Below are 23,850 nucleotides of genomic sequence, written 5' to 3' on the forward strand. Positions count from 1 at the left end.
CACCCTGCCATCTGCCTGCTCCTCTTCTAGAGCAGGAAGCTACTTATGAAAGCCCCTTGTACAGACTTCTTTGTGGAACCCCTGCCTTGAGTTCTTTTCCCCTGAAAGCCCTTCCCAGTCTGCCCTCGTCCCTCCCCTCTTCACAGGCCCTCATCTTATCAGGTCACAGAATTAGTTTGGGCTCTTAATGGGAGATCAGCCACCTCGTCCCCCAGCTCCCGGGTCCTTTGCCGTGCCGTATCTTTTTGGACAGAGTTCTGGGTGTGAGAGTTAGGTGAGAACCTGGCTGGGCAGCAGTGCAGAGCCCAAGGCCCTTGCTTTTTGTTTTCTTTAAGAGCCTTATTGAGATATAATTCACACACCATACAGTGTATCCATTCAAAGTATGTAGTTCACTGGTTTGGGGTATATTATTAATTTTTTAAAGTTGTGTTAGAGTCTACATAACATAAAATTGGCCATTTTAACCATTTTTAAGTGTACTGTTCAGTGGTACCCACTACATTCACATTCTTGTTTTGTTTTGTTTTTGAGAGAGCGAGGGAGGGGCAGAGGGAGGGAGAGAGAGGATCTTAAGCAGGCTCCACGCTGTCTGTGCAGAGCCTGACACAGGGCTTGATCCCACAACCCTGGGTTCATGACCTGAGCTGAAATCAAGATTCAGACGCTCCACTGACTGAGCCACCCAGGCACCCCAACATTCACATTGTTTTGCCACCATCACTACTCTATATTTTCAAAACTTCTTCACCATCCCATACAGAAACTCTATACCTGTTAAGTAATAATTCCCCACTCTCTCCACCCCAACTCTGGCAGCCACTGTTCTACTTTCTGTCTCTACAAATTTGACTATTCTAGGTACCCTCTGTAAGTGGAATCACACAGTGTGGATCCTTTAGTGTGTGGCTTCTTTCGCTTAACATGATGCTATCCAGGTTCATCCATGTTGTCGCATGAGTCAGATTTTTCTTCCTTTTTAAGATTGAGGACTATTCCGTTGTTTGGAGGGGCCACATTTTGTTTATCCATGCATCCACTGATGGACACTTGTGTTGTGCCCGCTCTTTGGCTGTTATGAACAGTACCTGACCCAGTCCCTGCTCTCGGTCACCTTGGGTATATTCCTAGGAATGGCATTGCTCGGTCATATGGTAATTACATATTTAGCTTTTGGATAAACTACCCAAAATTGTTTTCCACAGCACCAAGGCCCTTATTTTTTAATTAAAAATATACAGATATGCAGCATTTTCTCTGTAAATATTTTAAGATACATAAAAATCTCTGAATATATTTTGGCTTACCAATTTATCTGTGTGTTTTTAGTCCTAAGTCTGTGTAATTCATCAGTAACTTCCATTTTGTAGTAAATATTTTTTATTTTGCTCTTAAAAAATAACTTTTGCATTTATTATTCCTTAATTGTAATGGTCTCTTAGCCTGTATGGTTGCCATTACCAGGTTGTGGTATCCTGTGAACAGTGCCCTAAAGACCTGCGTCCCCAGGTCTGGTCAGCAGAGGTGGGGGGTGTATGGCATCCCATGCAGAGGAGTGTGGGGGCATGGCTCCCACAGGTAACAGTGCCCTCCCCACCCCACCCCCCTGCAGGTGATCCGCAGGCACACGCTGGAGGAGAAACTACTGTGCCTGGTGCGGCACCGGGCAGGCCACCACTGCCAGAACGCGGTGATCGTCATCCTCATCCTGGCCTGGGAGGGCATCCCCCGCAGCCTCGGAGACACCCTCTACCAAGAGCTCACCGACACCCTCCGGAAGTACGGGAACCCCACCAGCCGGAGATGTGGCCTCAACGATGAGTACGTGGGTGGGATCTCGGCGTGCAAGGGTTGGGGTGGCTGGGCCAAGTGTCCATTGGCAGGGCCTTGGGGGGCAGATGCAGGGGGAGATTCTGGGCCCCCCTGAGGGCGGCGCTGGCCCCTCCCAGGGCCCTGTCTGTCCTGCAGTCGGGACTGTGGTGAAAGAAGTTCTCCCACAATCCTGACCTGGGTTCTTCTGGTCCCGGCAAGAGAAGGGTCCCTTGACTTGGCTTGGCTCTGCTGGTGAACCTCAGAGGGACTCTGAGGTTCTAATGGTGGAACAGCTATGAGTGCATGAGTGTCCCACAAATCTAAGGCATCAGTGGTATTCATAAAACCTGCCCCTCTAGGGTCTTTTAAAATTAAGGCGTTTAGGGGCGCCTGGGTGGCGCAGTCGGTTAAGCGTCCGACTTCAGCCAGGTCACGATCTCGCGGTCCGTGAGTTCGAGCCCCGCGTCGGGCTCTGGGCTGATGGCTCAGAGCCTGGAGCCTGTTTCCAATTCTGTGTCTCCCTCTCTCTCTGCCCCTCCCCCGTTCATGCTTTGTCTCTCTGTGTCCCAAAAATAAATAAAAATGTTGAAAAAAAAATTAAAATTAAGGCGTTTAAATTAAATGCCACTTTTTAAATTAAGGTGTTTTTCTTTTTTTTTAATTTTTAATGTTAATTTTTGAGAGAGTGCGCGTGAGCAGGGGAGGGGCAGAGAAAGAGGGAGACAGACTCTGAAGCAGACTCCAGGCTCTGAGCTGTCATCACAGAGCCCAACACAGGCTCAAAACCACGGACGGCAAGATCATGACCTGAGCCCAAGTCGGACGCTTCACTGACTGAGCTCCCGAGTCCCCCACCCCCACTTCTTAAATTAAGGTATTTTTACTTAGATATACAGTTTGAAGAGGTTTCTTTTTAAGTATTTAAATTCCAGTTAGGTAGCATGCAACATAGTATCGGTTTCAGGCGTCCAAGTTTGAAGAGTTTTGACAAATGTTTACAGTCACGTAGCCGCCGCGAAGATGTATAACCATTCCATCATCCCCTCCAGTTCCCCTGTGCCTGCTTTGTAAGCAAGTTTCCTTCTGCCCGTGGCAACCACCACTCTTGCTTCTCGTCCCTGTGAGTTTGCCTTTGCAAGAATGTTGTAGAGACGGAACCATACGGGGTGTAGCCTCCTGAGTCTGCCTTCTTTTTCCCCTGAGCATAGCGTTTCCGGGCTTCAGCTGTGGAGGTGTGTAGCTCATTCTTTCTGATTGCTGAGTAGTTTGCCACTGCTGGACGCCTCACAGTTCATTTACCCACTCCCCAGTTGAGGGACATCTGGAGCATTTCCAGGTTCGATTAGTTGTTGGATTATAATGTCAGTGCTTATTTATTTAAAGGCCTGTCAGCACCTGAGCCTGAAGGAAGCAGGTGTGTTCAAACTCTGTAGCCCATGTCACTTCCCTGATTGTGTCGTCTGTGTTGGAACCTGTCATGATATTAGTGTTAAGGCAAAGTATAAACCTTACTGGGGTTTTGACTAGATTTTTCCCACTTGCTTCAAAACACCCAGGGGTTTCTCCCAGCAACAGATTCCACAAAAAATCTTTTTAATGTTTGTTTATTTTTGAGAGAGACAGAGTGCGAGCTGGGGAGGGGCAGAGCGAAGGAGACACAGAATCCCAAGCAGGCTTCAGGCTCTGAGCTGTCAGCACAGGGTCCGACATGGGGTTTGACCTCACGAACCGTGAGATCATGACCTGAGCCGAATTCTGACGCTTAACCCAACTGAGCCACTCAGGCTCCCCTCCCAAAGACAGATTCTTAGACCTTCAAGCTCAGGGGTGGGAGCAGAAAGAGCTGCTCAGAGCTGACTCCCTATGCGAGGAAATTTGGGGAAGGAGTTAAAGGCAGGAGGGATGTGGTCCCAGTCACTGGGAGACCATGGGTGCCAGGCCTCAGCAGGACCTCCCCCTGATGTAGGAGGACGATTTCCGAACAAAAAATGTGTCTGTATGCCTAACGTGCGATGCGTATTGCAGCCGGACCTGCGCTTGTCAAGGCAAAGACCCCAACACCTGCGGTGCCTCCTTCTCCTTTGGTTGTTCCTGGAGCATGTACTTCAACGGCTGCAAATACGCTCGGAGCAAGACGCCTCGCAAGTTCCGCCTCGTGGGGGACAACCCCAAGGAGGTAAGCAGAGTTCCGCGGAGCAGTGGGGCCCTCCGGCTCGTCCTACGCTGCCTCCCGTCTCTGGTAGTGTGGTGGGGGGTGGGTTAGCACACCCTGACTCACATGTGCAGATAATGCAACTGGCTTTATTTTTTTAACTGACCTTATCTTGCCGGGAAGTAAGGTATGTGGGGTGTGGTGTGGAGGGGTGTGATGAGTGAAAAATTAAACCTAACCAATTATGGGCATTTCAGACTCTCCCAGCTTAAAACAGTTTCTTTGAGGTAAATGGTCAAATTCCTCACCAGAATTTGATCTTCTTCAAGAGTCATTTCTTTTCTTCATTCTTTCTAAGGTGTGTTTGTAGGGATGGGAGGTATGGCAGGAAGAGGCCCCTAGGCCTCGGCCACTTTCTGGGGCCAGTGCTGGGCTTCCCGAAGTGCCCCTCATTCTACCTGGCAGCGAGGCACATGTCTCTGTGCGGTTGTCCACATTTCCAGGCCCTTGCTGTCTTCTTGCTGGGAGCCTAGCCTGTCTCTTAGGCACTGGACTAGGGTCCACAGTGGCCTCCTGTCTGCAGCCTCCCGGTCAGGTCAGGTTGCCTTCCTCCCTGCCCCTTCCCCTCTGTTGCTGTGCTTGTGAAGGCCATCCCAGGAGGTGGTCTCCACGCAGAGTTCCAAATGCAGAGAAGGTACAGGTCTGTCTGGGTTCCCTGCCATCTGTCCCCGACCCTACCCCCTCCCCACTACCTGAGCTCTTGTGAGGTAGGGTACTGGGTCCCTTTGTGGGGATCTAGGCAACATCTTGATCCCCCGTTCTACCTTCCACATCTCCCCGAGCTCCTTGTACAAGAAGGGTTTCCTCCTTTTCCATGGGCGTGGGGACTCCCCTGGGGCACACGTTTTTCTACCCTATGTGTAATAAACTTCTATGCTCTGGGTATCCAGTCGTGCTTTTCAGAAATAAAAGGAAGCATTTTCAAGTGCAGAACTTTATTTGCCTCAAAGCCTGGCTTTTAGACTATTGCACAAGCTAGTTTGATAGTCTGATTTGACACTGGACTTTTCTCTATGGTGGCATCCGCCCTCCCCTGGAAGCAAGTTGTTTCAATGCAGTTGTTTCAATGAAGAGAGGAGCCCCAGGGCCACAGGAACTAGGAATGACCAGGAGTGAAAAGGCATTGCTTTAATTTCTCACACATACTTCCCCTGTTCTATCAGCTGCCATTTCTGTGCACTTAGTGCTGAGTATTCTGGCCAGCACCTCACAGGTGTGCATCTCCGTTAACCTCAAGACACCCCAGATGTAGGCCCTGTTGCTACTCACCTTACAGATGAGGCAAATGGCTTGCCCAGGGCCGTGTGGCAGTAATGGTGAAGTCAGGTCTGGGTCTTCCCAGAGCTCACGGGCCTCAGCCCTGTGCTGTGCTGGCCGTGGACTTACCGTGTTGGTGGCAGCCTCTGGGCTGCAGCCAGAGACAGGCCGCTGGCAGTGGCTGGCAGCTCTGGCCACCCTACTGGACAGACCGCTGAGCCATTGGTCTTGCTCTTCCATCTCTACTTCTATGAACTTGGTTCTTTTTCTCTCTTCTTCCTCTTTCTTCTCTGCAACCTCTTCATGCCTGTCTGTGCTCAAGGCCTTGTAGTAGAAACAGCGCCCCCCCCCCCCAGCTCTACCTGCCACCCTCAGAGGGCCAGGGAGAGGCTGTGGATACCTGAAACCCTTGGCCAAATGTAGCTGGGGTGCGGCTGCTTTGTCTGGGGCAGCACTATCCAGTGGAACTCCTTCTGTGATGATGGAAACGTTCTCTGTAAAAAACGTGTAGCACAGGAGCCACATATAACCACTGAGCACTTGAAATGTGGCTCGTAAAACGGGAACTGGGTTTTTAATTTTATTTAACTTTCTTTAGATGTTTACTTATTACGAGAGAGAGAAAGAGAGTGAGTGGGGGAAGGGCAGAGAGAGAGAGAGAGAGAGAGAGAGAGAATGAATCCCAAGCAGGCTCCATGCTGTCAGCACAGAGCCCCACATGGGGCTCAATCTCACAAAGGGTGAGATAGGACCTGAACCAGATGAAGAGTCAGACACTTAACCAACTGAGCCACGCAGGCTCAGAGCTGACTCTCTGTGCCCCAATTTTATCTAATTTTAATTAAATTTAATATACATTTCAGAAGCAGCACAGAGCTCATGACTAACACATGCAATGGTGCAGGTCTAGAGAATAGAGTGTCCCTGGCTCATGACAGGCTCTGGGCCTGGCTGGCTGTGGAATTCCTGGCCTAGACTTTGACCCGCCCCTCTCTGCCTTCATTTGCCTGTCTGCAACACCAGAAGAAAAAGCCACACCTTTTGATCCTGCTTTTACCTGCCTACTTCATCGAACTTCTGACCTAGGGTGTTGAGCACTCAAAACCAACAACCTGTTTTATGTGTTCTGAGCGGCACTGAGCTAGTAGCTTAGCAGTCAGGATGGCTGGACCTTCAGGCCACAGCTTTTCCTGAGCTTCTGTGTCTCCAACATTAAAACAGACATGGTATCCTATGCCTCCCAGACGGAACCTTTAAAAACACCTGATGGCACTTCCTACCTTCCCAGCAACCCAGCAGTGGTTCTAGAATGGAGGTTAATTTCCAGTGTGTAGAGTTTGCCAGGTGGGGCTGCTTTGGATACGTGTGACTGCTGTTCTCTCCACAGGAAGAAGTGCTCCGGAAGAGTTTCCAGGACCTGGCTACTGAAGTCGCTCCCCTGTACAAGAGGCTAGCCCCCCAGGCCTATCAGAACCAGGTACTGGGCCTTGGGCTTTTCTCTGCCCATGTGTCATCTGCATCTCTGTCCGTGTTCCCTGAAGTCAGGAAATGGGAGAGTGGGCTCATTTGTGCTCCTTATGGGAAAAGCTCAGCTAGAGATAGAGCAGTGATGTAGGTCTTTGATGAGATCCTTTCTTGACAACGAGCTAACTGCGTCCCAGACCATCTTTCCCCTATCCCTTGCTTTCATGTCTCCCCCCATAGTAATCTTTCACCTCTCCTGGTCTGGCTTCTCCTGGGGAGGCTCAAGTTTCTCTCTCCTGTCACCTGTGCATCTCCCAGATGAGGTGAGGAGGACTTGAGTTAACTCAGAAGGAAGTAATTTCTACGGAGGCTTCATCCGGAAAGCCTACCTCCTGCAGCCCCTCTGCAAGGCCTCCATGGTCCTTAACCTCCTTCCCTCCAAGACCTAGCTTTGCCTCCTCAGCACAGAATCTAGGCCACTGACCTCAGGTCACATGAGCAGTTCTCCTTGGCTGTCCACACAGGTGACCAATGAGGAAATAGCGATTGACTGCCGCCTGGGGCTGAAGGAAGGGCGGCCCTTCTCGGGGGTCACAGCCTGCATGGATTTCTGTGCCCATGCCCACAAGGACCAGCATAACCTCTACAACGGCTGCACAGTGGTAAGGAACTCTGGACCTGTCACAGCTCCCCCTGCGGGATGGTCCTGGGAGGGGGACTGCTTTAAGCAGACAGGAGGGCTCAGAGTAGGGAGGGACCTGGAGACAAGAGTCTCAGATCTCTGGGAGATGCCCTGCCATACTGGCTGCCCCTGCCCACTTCTCTGAGAAATGCATGGACCGGAATGCTTGGACAAGGCTGGTCTCGTCTCCATGTCTTAGGTGGATGCTGTAGAACACAGTCTGTTGGGCACCTGGAGTCCTTACCTAAAGACTGTTCCAGGTCTCTGAACACTGGATTTAAATCCAAACCACTCTTGATTCATCCACCGAGCAAATGTTTATTGTGCCCCAGATGCTGCTGTAGATATTGGAGAATAAAATGGACCAAGCCCTGCCCAAGTATGTGATACAGTTAATGTCTGGTAGTGTTGAAGGCTGTGAGGAAGATATGAAATAGGGTAAGGGGTAGAGTGATAGCAGATGCCATTTGGGATGCCGTGGGCAGAGAGGTCCCTCTGAGGAGGGGTACCTGAGCTGAGACATGAATGAAGCAAGAGAGTAAGGGACCCGAATGTCTGGGGATGGAGTGCTCCAGGCAGAAGGACCAGCATACACAGAGATTCAGGGGCAGGCAGGGACCAGGTCACAGTGAGCCCAGAAGGTGGGCAGGGCTGTGGGTTGTGCTCCGAGTGTGAGGGGAAGCTGGGAGTGGTAGGGTCTCCTTGATAAAGTGCTCTCTTGCTCCTGCAGATAGAAAAGAAGTATGTGGAGAGGGGGTGAGTGGGAGAGAATCAAAGGAGAAAGCCAATTAGGCTGGGACAGTGTCTAGGCTAGAGGTGACAGGGCTTGGACAGGAGCGAGGGTAGGGAGGGGGGTGGTTGGACAGACTTTGGGTGATCTCGAAGATACAGCCAGCCAAGCGGGGGTTGCTGATGGACAGATGTAGGATATGACGGGGAAGGACTAGAGAGCCACCCAAGGCTTTTTGCTTGAGCACCTGGTCAAGTGTTGGTGCGACACGCTGAGATGTAGAATCACAGGAGAAGCCCAGTTTGATGGCAAAAACGAAGAGTTCTGTTTTGAGATGCCTGGCAGATGTCCAGGTGGACACGTGGAGCAGGCAGGGGAGTGGGCTGTCTGGAGGACATGTAGTTCACAGTTTCAGGCACGAGGCTAGATGCCGTCACTAGGGGAGTGAGTGCAGATGGAGAAGAGGGGAGGTTTGGACTTGAGTGGGGACCCCCTCAAAGGGATGATGCCAGCTCTCTTCTTTGCTTTTTAACTAGGTCCTGGGCAGGCAGGGCTCCCCGGGGAACTGTGGAAGAGGCAGACGCAATGGCAATTCACCTGAAAGGGAGCTCCCAGAATCTGGGTATAACTGGGGTGTAACACAGGGATTGATGGCCCAGCACGAGATTTTATTTCTCTACCTTGTCCTCCTTCCCTTACGTGCAAGGCTAGAAGCAAGATGAGGCAGGCCCCTGTCCACACTGTATTGTGAGGGTTTCGAGCTGACACACAGGGAAAGGGAGGGACCTCCAGGATTAGAAGAGGGGCAGGGAAGGAGGAGGAGACATCAGGAGATAGGAGCACAGTGAGGTTATTTTGATCCCAGAGCTTTGTAGCATTTGGAGTGGAAAAAAGTAAACCTCTTCCAAAATGAACAGTGTTTTTTTTTTTTTAATTAAACTATTTATTGTCTAAAAAAGTAAACAGTATAAGAAAGCATAAAGTAAAAATTGCCTGAAATCTTAGAGACCTAACTAGTGTTAGCATTGTGATGACCATCCGTTCAGGCACCTGAATATATGCATGTGCGTGTGTGCACAGCTGTGTCAGTTTTACACAGATGTGATCACAGTATATGTATGTGTTGTTCCATGACCCGCTTTTTGTAAGAATGCATGATGGACAGCTCTCTGTGTCACTGGATGTAGACTCACTTCAACGTGTTGTAAGGCAATATGTATGGCTCTGCCATCATTTATTTGACCACTTCCCCTGTGGATGGACAGTGAGTGTTTCCAGACTCCCCCTCTGTAAACCAGAGTGGGGGTCCATCCTTACCACATCTTGGTGCGGTGGTGGAACAATCCCCTTGACGTCCCAGAGTAAGGACATTTATAGGTTTAGAGTGCTGCTTCTCTGGCTTACTTGGCAACACAGGGTTTTCACAATTTCTTTAGTCTTTGCCCACCTGAGTGGCAAATGTACGAGCTCACTGTAATTTGTGTTTCTTTTATGACTAGAGAGGGTGAACGTCTTTTTCTTTTTTTGCCCATTTAAATTTTATCTTTGTGACTACCCGTATGTCCTTTTTTTTTTTTTTTTAAAAAAAAAACAAGGATAGCTGTCTGTCGACATTGGTAAGGTATCTATGTTAGGGAGAGAAACGCAGTTTCTATCATATCTCATCCTTTGCTTTTTACTTTTGCTGTGTTGTTTATCACATTGGGTTTTAGGGAATGATGGGAAGCAGGGCCGGTGGTCAGTCAAACCCAGAAAGCCTGTGGGGTCCACTCAGAGCAGGTCAAGTCTGAAGAGACATACATACGCTGGGAAGAAACACACTTGGTAGAGCATCACACCAAAGGGGAAACTGCAGATGAAAGCATGAACATGGTTGACTTCATAAAAATGTACAGTTTCTGTTCAATAATAAAACACCGTGATCAAAATGGAAAGGCCTGTACAAACTGGAAAACAGCATTTGTAACAAGTGACAAAGTGAATGATAACTTTCATAGACAAAGATTACTTTACATAAATGATAAAAAAAATGAATAGTATAAAAATGGGCAAGAGGCATAAAACTCACCAAAAAAAGAAGAGAGTTGTATTAAAATATCATACTTCATTAAAACAAACCTTGGGTATAAGAGAGGAAGACACACACAGGATTGTCAGGAGGGCCGAACTTTATACTCACAGAGCCCAAGAAGCATGTGCCCACCAGGCCACACGGGGAAGCACCAGGATTGGTCAGGAGGCAGAGGAGTGAGTGGTGAGAGTGTGGCCCAGCGCAGTTGTTGGAGATTTGGTGGGAAGGAGTGGGCAAGGCAGAGTTAAGTAAGCTGAGAACTGGAGAGTTTGAATAGTTTGTGGGCTCTGGGCCATAGGGGTGGTCCCCAGTTGTCCTCCCTGGTCCTGGGTGATGGAGGACAGGGGGAATATTTGCTTGGTGTGTGAGAGTTTGATAAAAAGAGAGAGTTAGGGGTGTGGGCCCTGGATTGGTCAGTTTGTATATCAGAGTGCACCTGAAGGGGGGTCATTTGCTATCTCCAGGAATTAGCTAGTCTTCGGGGAAGGACGTCCCTCCAGGGTCAAGGCCCCAACTGCCAGAACATCAAGAACACAGAAAATAAAATATAATCAACCCAAGAGTTAAAGAGTAAACTTGACAGAAAAAAAAAAAAAAAAAGATTAAGCCCTATTAGTAATCAGAGAAATGCAGACCAACGAGATACATTTTGATAATCAGCAAAATGTTTTTCAGAAGTTAGTGGCAAAATTATAAGCAAAAGTATAGGAAAATGGAAGCTCAGCTTCAGCCAGTATGAGTGAAAAATGTGATAATCATTTTGGAGGGCAGTTTGGAGGGCAGCAATGTATGGCTGTTTACTTCACAGCGTTTATTCTAAGGAATTACGTGTTTTAGAAGATTTAGCTTAAAAGTACTGTTTATGATAGGAAAAAATTAGAAACAAGTTTTAATAGTAATGAGGGATTAGTTAAATGAATACATTGATACAATAGAATAATATTATGCAAGTTCTTAAATCATACTGAAGGAGAATAATGCATAAGAAAATATACTGTCTTTTAAAAATGAAGTTACTATACTGGGGCGCCTGGGTGGCTCAGTCGGTTGAGCGTCCGACTTCGCTCAGGTCACGATCTCACGGTCCGTGAGTTCGAGCCCCGCATCAGGCTCTGTGCTGACAGCTCAGAGCCTGGAGCCTGCTTCCGATTCTGTGTCTCCCTCTCTCTCTGGCCCTCCCCCCATTCATGCTCTGTCTCTCTCTGTCTCAAAAATAAATAAATGTTAAAAAAAAAATTTTTTTTAAATGAAGTTACTATAAAACTGTATGGTAATGAAATAGGATCACATTATACAAAAACTGTGTGTATGTGTATGTATGCATATATGATCAAACTGTTTATAGTGATTATTTCTGGGTGGTGGGATTATGGAGATAATTATTATTTCCTTTTTGGTGGCCTAAATTTTCTACAACCAGCACATAATAGTTTTTAATAAAAAGTATTTTAAGAGCAAAAGGAGGCTGAGTGTTCAGGGCAAGGAGTGTAATGGTAGAAGGTCTGAGGCTCAACAAGGTGATAAAGCACAGTGACAATAATATTCCACTGGCGGGCAGAGCATGGCCACTAGGCCTGACCCGGCCCCTTTCCAGCCATGTGACCTTGGGCCGGTCATCTTCTCCTCAGCCACATGAGGGTCCCAGGAGGCAAAGTGAATGGATGTCCTTTGAAGGTGTAGAGGAGATTCTAAGTGCTGGGGATACTGTTACTGCATGAACCAGGACAGCTGTGCTTTTAGACATTCTAGAAACCGTGGATGGCTGGTGTTGGGACTGTGTGGGGAAGGGTGGGCGGGTCATGCATGCAGATGCTCAGCCTCTTTCTCTGAGCGCCGGGCCCCCCCCAACCCCATGTACCCTCCCTCTCTCTGCCCGGGGCAGGTCTGCACCCTGACCAAGGAAGACAATCGCTGCGTGGGCAAGATTCCCGAGGACGAGCAGCTGCACGTGCTCCCCCTGTACAAGATGTCCAACACAGACGAGTTTGGCAGTGAGGAGAACCAGAATGCCAAGGTGGGCAGCGGGGCCATCCAGGTGCTCACCGCCTTCCCCCGTGAGGTCCGGCGCCTGCCCGAGCCTGCCAAGTCCTGCCGCCAGCGGCAGCTGGAAGCCAGAAAGGCGGCAGCCGAGAAGAAGAAGGTTCAGAAAGAGAAGCTGAGTACTCCCGAGAAGATCAAACAGGAGGCCCTGGAGCTGGCCGGCATCTCCACTGACCCAGGTGTGTAGGGAGAGGGTGCCCACCAGAGGTGGCATGGGTGGGGCGGGGAGGGTAGTGGCCCTGGACAGCTCCTTCGCTGCCCCTCTTCCTGCTTCAAGATTGCACTCCAGACTAAAGTCCGGGGCCTCTCTCCGCCCTGTGGACCACACGTTACCTTAACTTTCAGCCGGCGCAGTATCCACGGCAGCCTCAGGACGCCTGAGTACCTGGGGGCGGGGGGCGGGTGGCACCTGCGGAGCCAGCAGAAGAGGAGCTGGGCTTCTCCTCCAGCCTGCCTGAGCGTCTGCAGAGAATCCCACGGCCTCAGGCACGTGGTCTGCAGTGGGGGCAGCTCTCATTTCCCCTGACCCTTGTCCTGCAGAGGCCAGCATGAGGGGGGTGGGGTTTCAGCGAGGACTTGTGGGGGTGTGCCAGGGAGGAGGAGGAGTGCTGTGTGGGCTCTGCCCCCGCTTTTCCCAGTGCTTCAGTGGGGCCAGGAAACCCCTAAGGGAACAGGGAGGTTGCACCCCTGGCCCCCTCGCCCAGGGCCTTTGCGGGCCGGGGTTCCCTCTGCTCCTTCTCCGTGTTGATTCCTGTGTTCCCCAGGCCTGGCTCTGAAGGGTGGACTTTCCCAGCAAGGCCTGAAGCCCTCCCTCAAAGTGGAGCCGCAGAACCACTTCAGCTCCTTCAAGTACAGCGGCAACGCAGTCGTGGAGAGCTACTCGGTGCTGGGCAACTGCCGGCCTTCCGACCCGTACAGCATGAACAGCGTGTACTCCTACCACTCCTACTATGCACAGCCCAGCCTGACCTCTGTCAACGGCTTCCACTCCAAGTATGCTCTTCCGTCATTCGGCTACTACGGCTTTCCATCCAGCAACCCCGTCTTCCCCTCGCAGTTCCTGGGTCCTAGCACCTGGGGACACAGTGGCAGCAGCAGCAGTTTTGAAAAGAAGCCAGACCTCCACGCTCTGCACAGCAGCCTGAGCCCGGCCTACGGTGGTGCTGAGTTTGCCGAGCTGCCTGGCCAGGCTGTTCCCACGGACACCCACCACCCCACTCCTCACCACCAGCAGCCTGCTTATCCAGGCCCCAAGGAGTATCTGCTTCCCAAGGCTCCCCAGATCCACCCAGCATCCAGGGACCCCTCTCCCTTTGCACAGAGTTCCAACTGCTACAACAGATCCATCAAGCAAGAGCCAGTAGACCCACTGGTCCAGGCCGAATCTATACCCAGAGACCCTGGTAAGATGAACAAAACACCTTTGCCCGAGGCTTCTCAGAACGGGGGACCCAACCACCTATGGGGACAGTACTCAGGAGGCCCAAGCATGTCCCCTAAGAGGACTAACAGTGTGGGTGGCAGCTGGGGTGTGTTCCATCCTGGGGAGAGCCCTGCGATCATCCCCGACAAGCTCAGCTCTTTTGGGGCTGGTTGCCTGACCCCTTCCCACTTCCCAGATGGCCAGTGGGGGTTGTTCCCTGGGGAGGGGCAGCAGCCAGCCCCCCAGCCTGGAGGACGGCTCCGAGGCAAACCGTGGAGCCCCTGCAAGTTTGGGAACAACACCTCGGCCTTGGCCGGGCCCGGCCTGACTGAGAAGCCTTGGGGGGTTGGGGCCGGGGATTTCAGCTCTGCCCTGAAAGGTGGTCCTGGCTTCCAAGACAAGTTGTGGAGCCCCTTGAAGGGAGAGGAGGGAAGGATTCCAACCCCGGGGGCGAGCCAGCTGGACAAAGCCTGGCAGTCCTTCGGACTGCCCCTGGGCTCCACTGAGAAGCTGTTTGGGGCCCTGAAGTCAGAGGAGAAGCTGTGGGATCCCTTCAGCCTGGAGGAGGGCGCTGCTGAGGACCCCCCTAACAAGGGGGCGGTGAAGGAGGAGAAGAACGGTGGGGCCGAGGAGGAGGAGGAGCTGTGGTCTGACAGCGAACACAACTTCCTGGACGAGAACATCGGCGGCGTGGCCGTGGCCCCTGCTCACGGCTCAATCCTCATCGAGTGTGCCCGGCGGGAGCTGCATGCCACCACGCCCCTCAAGAAACCCAACCGCTGCCACCCCACCCGCATCTCGCTGGTCTTCTACCAGCATAAGAACCTCAACCAGCCCAATCATGGGCTGGCCCTCTGGGAGGCCAAGATGAAGCAGCTGGCGGAGAGGGCCCGGGCGCGGCAGGAGGAGGCCGCCCGGCTGGGCCTGGGCCAGCAGGAGGCCAAGCTCTACGGGAAGAAGCGCAAATGGGGGGGCGCCATGGTTGCTGAGCCTCAGCATAAGGAGAAGAAGGGGACTGTCCCCACCCGGCAGGCACTGGCCGTGCCCACAGACTCAGCAGTCACCGTGTCCTCCTACGCCTACACGAAGGTCACTGGGCCCTACAGCCGCTGGATCTAGGTGCCAGGGTGCCAGGGAGCCAGCGTACCTCAGCGTCGGGCCCCGCCCGAGCTGCCTCTGTGGTGCTTTTGCCCTCACACCTGGGGGCGGGTTGGGGGTGCAGAAGTCTTTTTATCTATATATACATATATAGATATGCATATATATGTATTTATGGTCCAAACCTCAGAACTGACCCGCCCCTCCCTTTCCCCCACTTCCCCAGCACTTTGAAGAAGAAACTACGGCTGTCGGGTGATTTTTTTCGTGATCTTAATATTTATATCTCCACGTTGGTTTTTTTTTCCCCCCCTTGTTTGGGGGGGGGTGGCTTTTATTTCCTCTTGTTTTTAAAACTTTATCCTTGTATATCACAATAATGGAAAGAAAGTTTATAGTGTCCTTTCACAAAGGAGTAGTTTTAAATTCCATTTAAAATGTGTATTTATTGGATTTTTTAAAAAGCGACAATAGTAATGGTAAAGGATCGGCAGGAAAGGCCAGAAGCGCTCCTTCCTGCCCAGTCTTGCTGGGCCCAGTGAGCCTGGCCCTCTTGGGAGCTGACAAGGTTCTCTCAGCCATCTGCCCCTCATGAGCCAAGTGCAGATTTGTAGCCACCCGGTCCATCCCTCCTGACAGATGCGCCTTCCCTTCAGGGGAGGGATCCCTCAGGACAGCTTCTGTCCTCTCCAGTAGGATGGGAGAATCTGTAGAAAAACAGCTGGAGTCCCTTTTCCAGTCACCGGCTTGGCATCGGGGACGGGGCGGGGGGCAGGTGCACCCCAGGCCAGGCACCTGAGATGCTGGTGTAGATTTCCCCAGAAACTAGGTTGGTAGTAGACAGCTTCAAGCTTGCTAGTCTCCACACTGAATCCTCTCTGTCCGTTATTTATCAAGTCACATGATGTCATGGTTCCCTAGGCAGCACCTCCTGATGGAGCTGGAGTTGAGAGGCTCTTAGGAGCCGTTTCCACCGGGGTTGACAAGCCAATGAATACTGGGCTGAAGGAATTTGTCTTAGTGGCAGTCTTTCCTAAAATGCCCGAGAGTCTATGCTGATCCTGAAAAAGGGCTACTGTATCTTTAAAAACAAGAAGTTGAACCCAAGCTGTGAAAAGCCAGCATTGTGCCGTCCCTCCGTGCACAGTGCTGTGCAGAGCCTGGTGCTGTAGTATTGTGCTGGGACTTGCTTGACTCTTGGGCAGGTCACATCCTGCAGGAGCTCAGCACACCAGTGTAACGGCAGTTAACGCATCTCTCTCTATTCCTGGATTTCCATGTTGGACAATGGTGCAGGCCTCATGCCCAAGCCGGCCCCCGCCATGCTACCATTGGTGGGGGTGGGCTTACACTTATCAATTTTAAAATGCAGGAGTCAAACGTTTTCAGCAGGTAGCTATGATTGTCCTCCCTAATTGGTGCCATTTCTCTATTTGATCATTTTCTCCTTTCCTTCCTTCCCTCTCCACCCACTTGAACTCGCCCGTTCTAAAATTCTGGTGCATTTGTTCAGTTCTTTGAAATGAGAATGTGGTGCTTAATTTTTGCAACTTCATTGAGAGAGGCTGGGCCTAACTGGTGGAAGCAACATTTGTCGACAGCAAGTCAGACTTCCTGGAGTGTTTGTTTTTCCTGTGGTATTAGCAAAGTTCCTATGAAGCTACCCATGTGGATGTGTGTGGTGAACGGGAGGTTTCATCAGGACACACAGAGGGGATCATGGCCACACAGTGAAATGACAACCAAGCCCTGAGATAAATGTCAGATATTTATTGAGCAGTTTTTTTTTTTTTCAGATGTGGGTCTTTGTAAAACGAGTTTAACAATCAGATGACGATGCTAAAGGCAAGTCCCTGAGCTTCCAGGTGCCTTGTGTAAGAGCTGAGAACCGACCCGCTGGCTGTTCGCTGTAACTGTTCAGAAGCACTGGCGGAGAGTCGCTGTAAGATGTCCTGAGCATTTATGTGGTCTGGTTTTAATTGTAAATAGTGAAAGATTTTTTTAAGCACTTTTGCCTAGATTTAAACAGCAACTTGAAAAAAAAAAAGTATGTTTTAACATGTAATTGTGGGAGAAATTGTAAATAGTAGCTGAATATTTAACGTGCTTTGTCTATCCTTCACTTTTACCATATTCTGTAAAGTTGCATTTATTTTACAGGACAAAAATGAAATATTATTGCTTTTGAAATAAATACCCAAGAGCTTATCAGGATTTAGAATTATTCAGAACTCAGATTTATAGGAAAACCTCTGACCTTCAGTGTGACAAGCTAAAGGAAGCAGAGTCTTTAATAAGCATGCTAATTTTCTAGTTTTGAGGAAAAGTTGGGTCCTTTAAATGCTATTTTGCTTATCGCATCCGTACTTTTATGCAGGTCTCATTTGACTCCGTGCTTAGGTAGATGCGGGGGTGCCTTGAAAACTTCATTTTAAATGATCTTAAGCAAGAAATACAATATTTTACGAAACATTTGGAGAATGTGACCGTCTGTATGACCCGGGAAAGCCCCAGGTTGGCTGTTGGTTTGGAAGGTCCCGAGTGTAACCCAGGTGATTCTGATCCTTGGCATGTGTGAATCTTCCTGATGTATGTTAAATATACTCTTCCCCTCGTCACCCTTTGATAGCAAAGCCATTAGATGAAAGGAGAAACCAATACAAGCTAAAAGCATGTGATGTCTGTCCCCGCAGCCCCAACAGCCTTTGGTTCATAAATTCCTAGACTAGCAAATAGGCTGCTGAGAGGTGAGTCAAGAGGCAGTCTCCATTGGATGTTCCCATTCCCCTCAGAATGGTGTTTCAGAAATTAGGTGGTGCTGTTGCTATGCTCGAGCCCATGCTGATTTTTACACACTACATGTATAACCTACCTCAAATCTCAGTCATTAAAATTAGCATGCTTTAGACGTATATTTAAAAAGTAACTATGCACAGCTCTTTATCCCCTCCTTGCTGCTGAAGGTTTCTTAAAGAGAAAAATCAAATTTTTATTTTTTACTGGCACTATCATTTTTTAAGTCCTAAAGATGATTAACAGACGTTTTTATCACGAGAAGAAAAATAAAGCCATTGCAACTAAAGAACCTAACAGCATGACCAAGTTTTAGAGTTAATATTATAGCAATGAGAAATGATGGAGTCCTCATCTCCCCAGTGTGCCCTGTCCACAGATGCCATCCACATGCAGTGCGAATATTTGGTTCCTCTTTCGTTTTGTTTCCCCCTGCCTTTTGCATGCAAGGGAAGTGCTTGCAAAGTTCTGTGCTAAGAGATTTTTAAAATAAAAATCGCTTTGCGGCAGGTTCTCACAAAATAACTGGTGCTAGCTCAAGAAACCGTTATCTAACCATCAGAGATCTTGACTAAAGTTGTTTCATGGATTTTTGAGGTTTTGTTGTTTTTGCTGTCATTGTAGTTTGTTTCTTGGCAGGGCCTGAGTTTCCCACACGCTGGCTTCGTGGGTCCGGCTTTCCCTCTCACCGAGGTGACCGTGGTGTGCATGGAAAGAGATCATACCCTGCCCCCTCTTGGTCCTTCCACCAGACTCTTTTGGAAACAGGAGTTTGCAGAGCAAGGGATTTTTAAAGTGCTAAAGCAAGGACAGAAGTAGCAGAGCCTAAGTGCTCTGCACCGAACAGCAGTAGAGGCGTGAGGATGGTTGATGATCAGTAGGATGGTAACCTGATTTCATGGAGAGAAATCCAGCCAGACTTTGTAACGTTTAACCACCGCCAGATCTCAAACCAAGGCAATGCTGGTGGAAAATTTAAGTGATGTCCCTGACGTGCCTCAACCAATCTCTTTCCTTTTGTTACTGAAGTGTGTTTTATGGACTAGGAAGCATTTTTATGAATTGACATAGTCTAAATAAAATGGTGCTATGGTGTTTTAATGTGACTGTCCCTGATCCTGTCCTGCTGAGGTGCTATCAAGGTTCTGAAACCACAACCAACCAAAAACAAGGTGGGCTCCAGTCTCTCTTGGCTTCCCCCCCCCCCCTTTGGTGCTGTCTCCTTAGACCTCTGTTTATCGTGCTAAAACCTGCTCTGAGCAGTTTTTCTGTTTTGTTTTAGTACTCTTCCCTTGGTGGCCAAAACCTGAAAGGCAAGTTCCGAAGACAGCCAGCTCCCTAACTGTACTGGGAGTGGGCCTTCCTGGCTTGGCAGGTGCTCTGGTTACACATCTGTCCCCTCAGGCCTAATGAGAAAGGAAAGGTGAAGGGCTTTTTTTTTTTCTTCCATTTTTGAGGAAGGGGAGTCTGGGACTCCTGCCTCTTCTGAAATGGCAGGCATTCTCATTGCCAAGGACACACATTTTCCACCTGCAGGGTGCCAAGCAGACACCTTTGAGGACCTCCAAGGCACTCGTATACCGAGGCGTTCCGAGCAGGCCTCCTTCCTCCCCTGGCACTGGCCCCGCTGTGGTGGGCAGTGGGCTTGTTGCTTTGCTCTTCACGGCCCCTGCCCCAGCATTGCTTCTGCCCGTCACTGGTAACCTTTCAGTGTTGCTTCTGCCTGTCACTGGTAACCCCTCACGTTCGAACTAAAGGAAGGAGATTTCTTTGCTCACTTGACGCCACTGAGGCTGCTTTTTAGTTGGTGCTACTCTAAATTTCCTCTCGGGTCCACAAAAGTTGATGTTTTGAAAACCGGAAGCTCCCTTTTATGTCATCCACTGTCACAATTTTTTTAAATACCTCAAAAACAGGACATTGTGACAACTTCAGTAGATTCCTTGAAGGTCTGATACCTGCAGGTTGTCCATCTGATGACTTACTTGACCTTGAAGAATCTGGGGTCATCTTATTTTTCATTCTTCAGCAGTTGAAATGGCAGAATATCTAAAGGAAGGAGTGGGGTTGACTTATTTCATTCTCTGTAAGTTTTGCTTTTGAACAAAATGTGAATCTCGTATGCCCATCTCATTGAGCTTTTTCAGGCATTGTTGTCATTTGAAATCACTTCCTCAAAACTTACTTTATTAGCCAGCTGCATCTGTTGTAGTACATGGCCAACTTCGACATACCCTGGACCAAAATTGTTTTTGAGGTGCATATCCCAGCATAGGTTATACGGCCCCACACCCACATGTGCGCAGAGTGTTTCCATGTGAGACCCTGTCCTGGCATTCCTAGCCCTTCCTCCCGCAGAGCTGCAGACAAGAGCAGAGCAATAGGCTTCTCCCCTGAGCAGAGGCTGTGGCACAGAAATGCAAGGTCTAAAGTTGCTTTTTGCCTAAGAATCTGAGTGATTTGGCCTACTTCCTCATTCGCTTCTATTCTGATATCAGGGATGCTTTTTGTAGTGGTATCATTTGCGCTCTTTTCTCATTTTGACTACCCGTCGTCATTCAGGGATAACTCATCACTATTCACATGGGGATTTAAAAAATACTATTTGGCTCCTTTGAACATCCAAATTTTCTTGATTCCAGTGCTTTTTGTTGGTTTGTTTTTTTGAGGGGAAAAAGGAGGAGAAAAACAGGAGTGGTGTCATTTCTTTTTCGCATATTCTAATTATAAAAACAAATAAGGGCAGGTCATAATTGTGGCATATTAATGCATTAGATTTAACCTAGAATCCCTGTAGCTTTTTGACGTGTTTTATTTCTTCTCTCTTTGAATTCCTGTTTGGTTACTTGGCTTCCAATGGAGGTGAACTTAACAACCATACTTGAATATTCCGTCTTGACTTTGTAACTGTGGCTACTTGAAATGAAGTTTATCTGGGGTTGATGGATGAATGGTAGATTTTTGCAATGTCTCAAGGCAATAGGATGTGTATTATTAAACTGTAGATATTCTTAGTACAGTAAATTTATGCTGATAATTTTATTTTGTATAATTTTTACCTTTCTGTTAATATTTTTTCCTCCCACTTCATTGGTTTGCCTCCTGAGCTACCCCTCCTTACCTTCCCTTCTCCCCCAGTGTTTCAGTAAATTTAATTTAGGGTGCCTAGAAATTGCAAGTATGTATCCTTTTTTGATTTGTATTTTATTATAATTTACACAAACAACTGGGTTTGTGAACTGTATTACTCCTGGTATCTTTAAAATATTGTGGGTGTTTTAATAAATTTTATATTTATTTTTTGCACTCAAATTCAGAGTGGGTCCTTTTTTCCCTCACCTCAAACCAGGCCCAGATTGTGGTATCTGAGATACCCTATAATCCCACCCTCCCACTGTAGGTTGTAGATGCACCAACGAAGCCCTCACTAACAGCAGTAGGGCCTGTCCTTGTCACCACCGGCATAATGTTCAAAGGCCATGAGCTTTTAGAGCTGCATAGAAAGGGACAAGATAGAGATGGCCTTTTTCTCATCTGTGTTTGTTTTTCCCCCTTTTGTTCAACTTGGAGACTCCCCCCACACTGATTAAAATTGTTCACTTCTGATGTAATATTTGCTAAAGGATGGCTGATTACTGCTTCATTCTGATGGTCCTGAGCACCAGCTCTAGTAGGGAGGGCCAAATATGGCTGTCCTTGGGGAGAGGAGCATTCCCATAAGGTCCCATGCCTGGCGCTACCTCTTTTAATTCAGATTGCCAATCTGCTGCTACAAAAGTGGTTCTAAGAGTAAGTGGTAAATTGATGGCAATATAGGCCTACCTCAAGAAGCAAGAAAAATCTCAAACAACCTAACCTTATATCTAAAGGAGCTAGAAAAAGAAAACTGAAGACCAACAAAAGGAAGGAAATAAAGATTAGGGCAGAAAGAAATCATATAGAAACTAAAAAAAAAAAAAAAAAAAAAAAACAATGGAACAGATTATTGAAACCAGGAGCTGGTTCTCTGAAAAGATGAACAAAATTGATAAACCTCTAGCCAGATTCATCAAATAATAAAATCGCTAATGAAAGTGGAAAAATAACACCACCACAGAAATACAAACAATTGTAACAGAATATTATGAAAATCTATATACAAACAATTTGGACAACTTCAAAGAACTGGATAAATTCCTAGAAACATGTAACCTACCAAAAATAGAAAAGCAGAAAATTTGAACAGAGCAATTACCAGCAATGAAATTGAATCAATAAAAAAAACTCCGAACACACAAAAGTCCAGGGCCAGATGGTTTCATGGGAGAAGTTTACCAAACATTTAAAGAGTTAATATCATTTCTTCTCAAACTATTCCAAAAATAGAAGAAAAGAGAATAAATAGAAAATTCATTCTGTGAGGCCAGTGTCATCCTGATACCAACACCAGAAGACCCCACCCAAAAAAAAGAGAACAACAGGCCAATATCTCATGAACACAGATGTAAAAATCCTCACCAAATATTAGCAAAACAAACCCAACAATACATTTAAAAAACTGTACACCACAATTGAGTGGGATTTATTCCCAGGATGCCAGGGCAGTTCAACATTTGCAAAACAATGTGCTGTATCAACAAGAGAAAGGATGAAAACCCTATGATCATTTCAGTTGATGGAGAAAAAGCATTTGACAGTGTACATCATCCGTTCATCCAAACCCTCTGCAAAGTAGGTCTAGAGGGAACACACAGGCCATATGAAGAACCCACAGCAAACAACATACTCAGTGGTGAAAAACGGAGCTTTTTCCCCCTAAGGTCAGGAACAACACACTCTCACCACTTTTATTCAACATAGTACCAGAAGTCCTAACCACAATGATTAGACAACATTAAGAAAGAAAAGGCATCCAAATTGGTAAGGAAGAAGCAAAATTCTTACTGTTTGCAAATGACATGATCCAGTGTATAAAAAACCCTAAAGACTCCACCAAAAAAACTACTAGAACTGATCGGTGAATTCAGTAAGGTCACAGGATACAAAATAAATATACAGAAATCCATTGCATTTCAATACACTAATAATGAAGCAGCAGAAAGAGAAATGAAGAAAACAATCCCATTTACAATTGCACCAAAAAATAATAGAAATAAACTTAATCAGAGAATTAAACACTAATGAAAGAAATTCAGGAGGATGCAAAGAAATGGAAAGCCATTCCATGCTCGTGGGTTGGAAGAACAAATACTGTTAAAATGTCTATACTACCTAAGTAATTTTCAGGTTTAATGCAATCCCTGTCAAAATACCAACAGCATTTTTCACAGAACTAGAACAGAAAATCTTAAAATTTATATGGAACTACAAAAGATTCTGAACAGCCAGAGCAATCTTGAAAAACAGAAACAAAACTGGATGTATCACAATCCCAGATTTCAAGTTCTATCACAAAGCTGAAATAAAACAGTATGGTACTGGCATCAAAACAGACACACAGATCAATGGAATACAATAGAAAACCTAGATATAAACCTACAATTATACAGCCAATTAATCTTCAACAAAAGGCAAAATATGCAATGGGAAGAAGTTTCTTCAACAAATGGTATTGGGAAAACTGGATAGCTACATGCAAAAGAATGAAACTGGACTACTTTCTTACACCATACACAAAAAATAAACTCAAAATGGATTAAGGACCTAAATGTGAGATCTGAAACAAACAAAAATCCTAGAAGAGAGCACAGGTCGTAATTTCTTGATATCAGCTGTAGCAACATTTCCCTAGATAGGTCTCTTGAGGCGAGGGAAACAAAAACAAAAATAAACTACTGGGATTACATCAAAATAAAATGCTTCTGCACAGTAAAGGAAGCAATCAACAAAACTAAAAGGCAACCGATGGAATGGGAGAAGATATTTGCAAATGACGTATCCTGTAAGGGATTAGTATCCGAACTATATAAATAACTGATACAACTCAACACCAAAAAAACAATCCAATTAAAAATTGGTCAGAAGACATAAATAGACATTTCTCCAAAGAAGACATACAGATGGCCAACAGACACCATGAAAGGATGCTCAACATCACTCTTAATCAGAGAAATGCAAATCAAAACCTCAATGAGATGTCACCTCACACCTGTCAGAATGGCTAAAATCAAGAAGACAAGAAACAATAAGTGTTTGCAAGGATGTGGATAGAAAGGAGCCTTTGTACACTGTCAGTGGAAATGCAAACTGGTACAGCCTCTGTGGAAAACAGTATGGGGCTTCCTCAAAA

At 47.5% G+C, this 23,850-nt stretch overlaps 1 protein-coding gene across 2 annotated transcripts in view; it reads left to right on the forward strand.

Moving 5' to 3' along the window:
• Positions 1–15,237, forward strand: part of TET3 (tet methylcytosine dioxygenase 3) — a 100,500-nt gene extending 85,263 nt beyond the window's left edge. For both annotated transcript variants that reach the window (XM_030310882.1, XM_030310881.1), the window contains exons 7-12: positions 1,613–1,821; positions 3,838–3,988; positions 6,669–6,758; positions 7,270–7,407; positions 12,111–12,447; positions 13,033–15,237. In XM_030310882.1, the coding sequence (XP_030166742.1) occupies positions 1,613–1,821; positions 3,838–3,988; positions 6,669–6,758; positions 7,270–7,407; positions 12,111–12,447; positions 13,033–14,810 (2,703 nt within the window). In that variant the 3' untranslated portion in view covers positions 14,811–15,237. The remainder of the gene's footprint in view (positions 1–1,612; positions 1,822–3,837; positions 3,989–6,668; positions 6,759–7,269; positions 7,408–12,110; positions 12,448–13,032) is intronic.
• Positions 15,238–23,850: the final 8,613 nt, after the last annotated feature.

The sequence above is a fragment of the Lynx canadensis genome, chromosome A3, assembly GCF_007474595.2.
Source record: "Lynx canadensis isolate LIC74 chromosome A3, mLynCan4.pri.v2, whole genome shotgun sequence".
Taxonomy (NCBI): Eukaryota; Metazoa; Chordata; class Mammalia; order Carnivora; family Felidae; genus Lynx; species Lynx canadensis.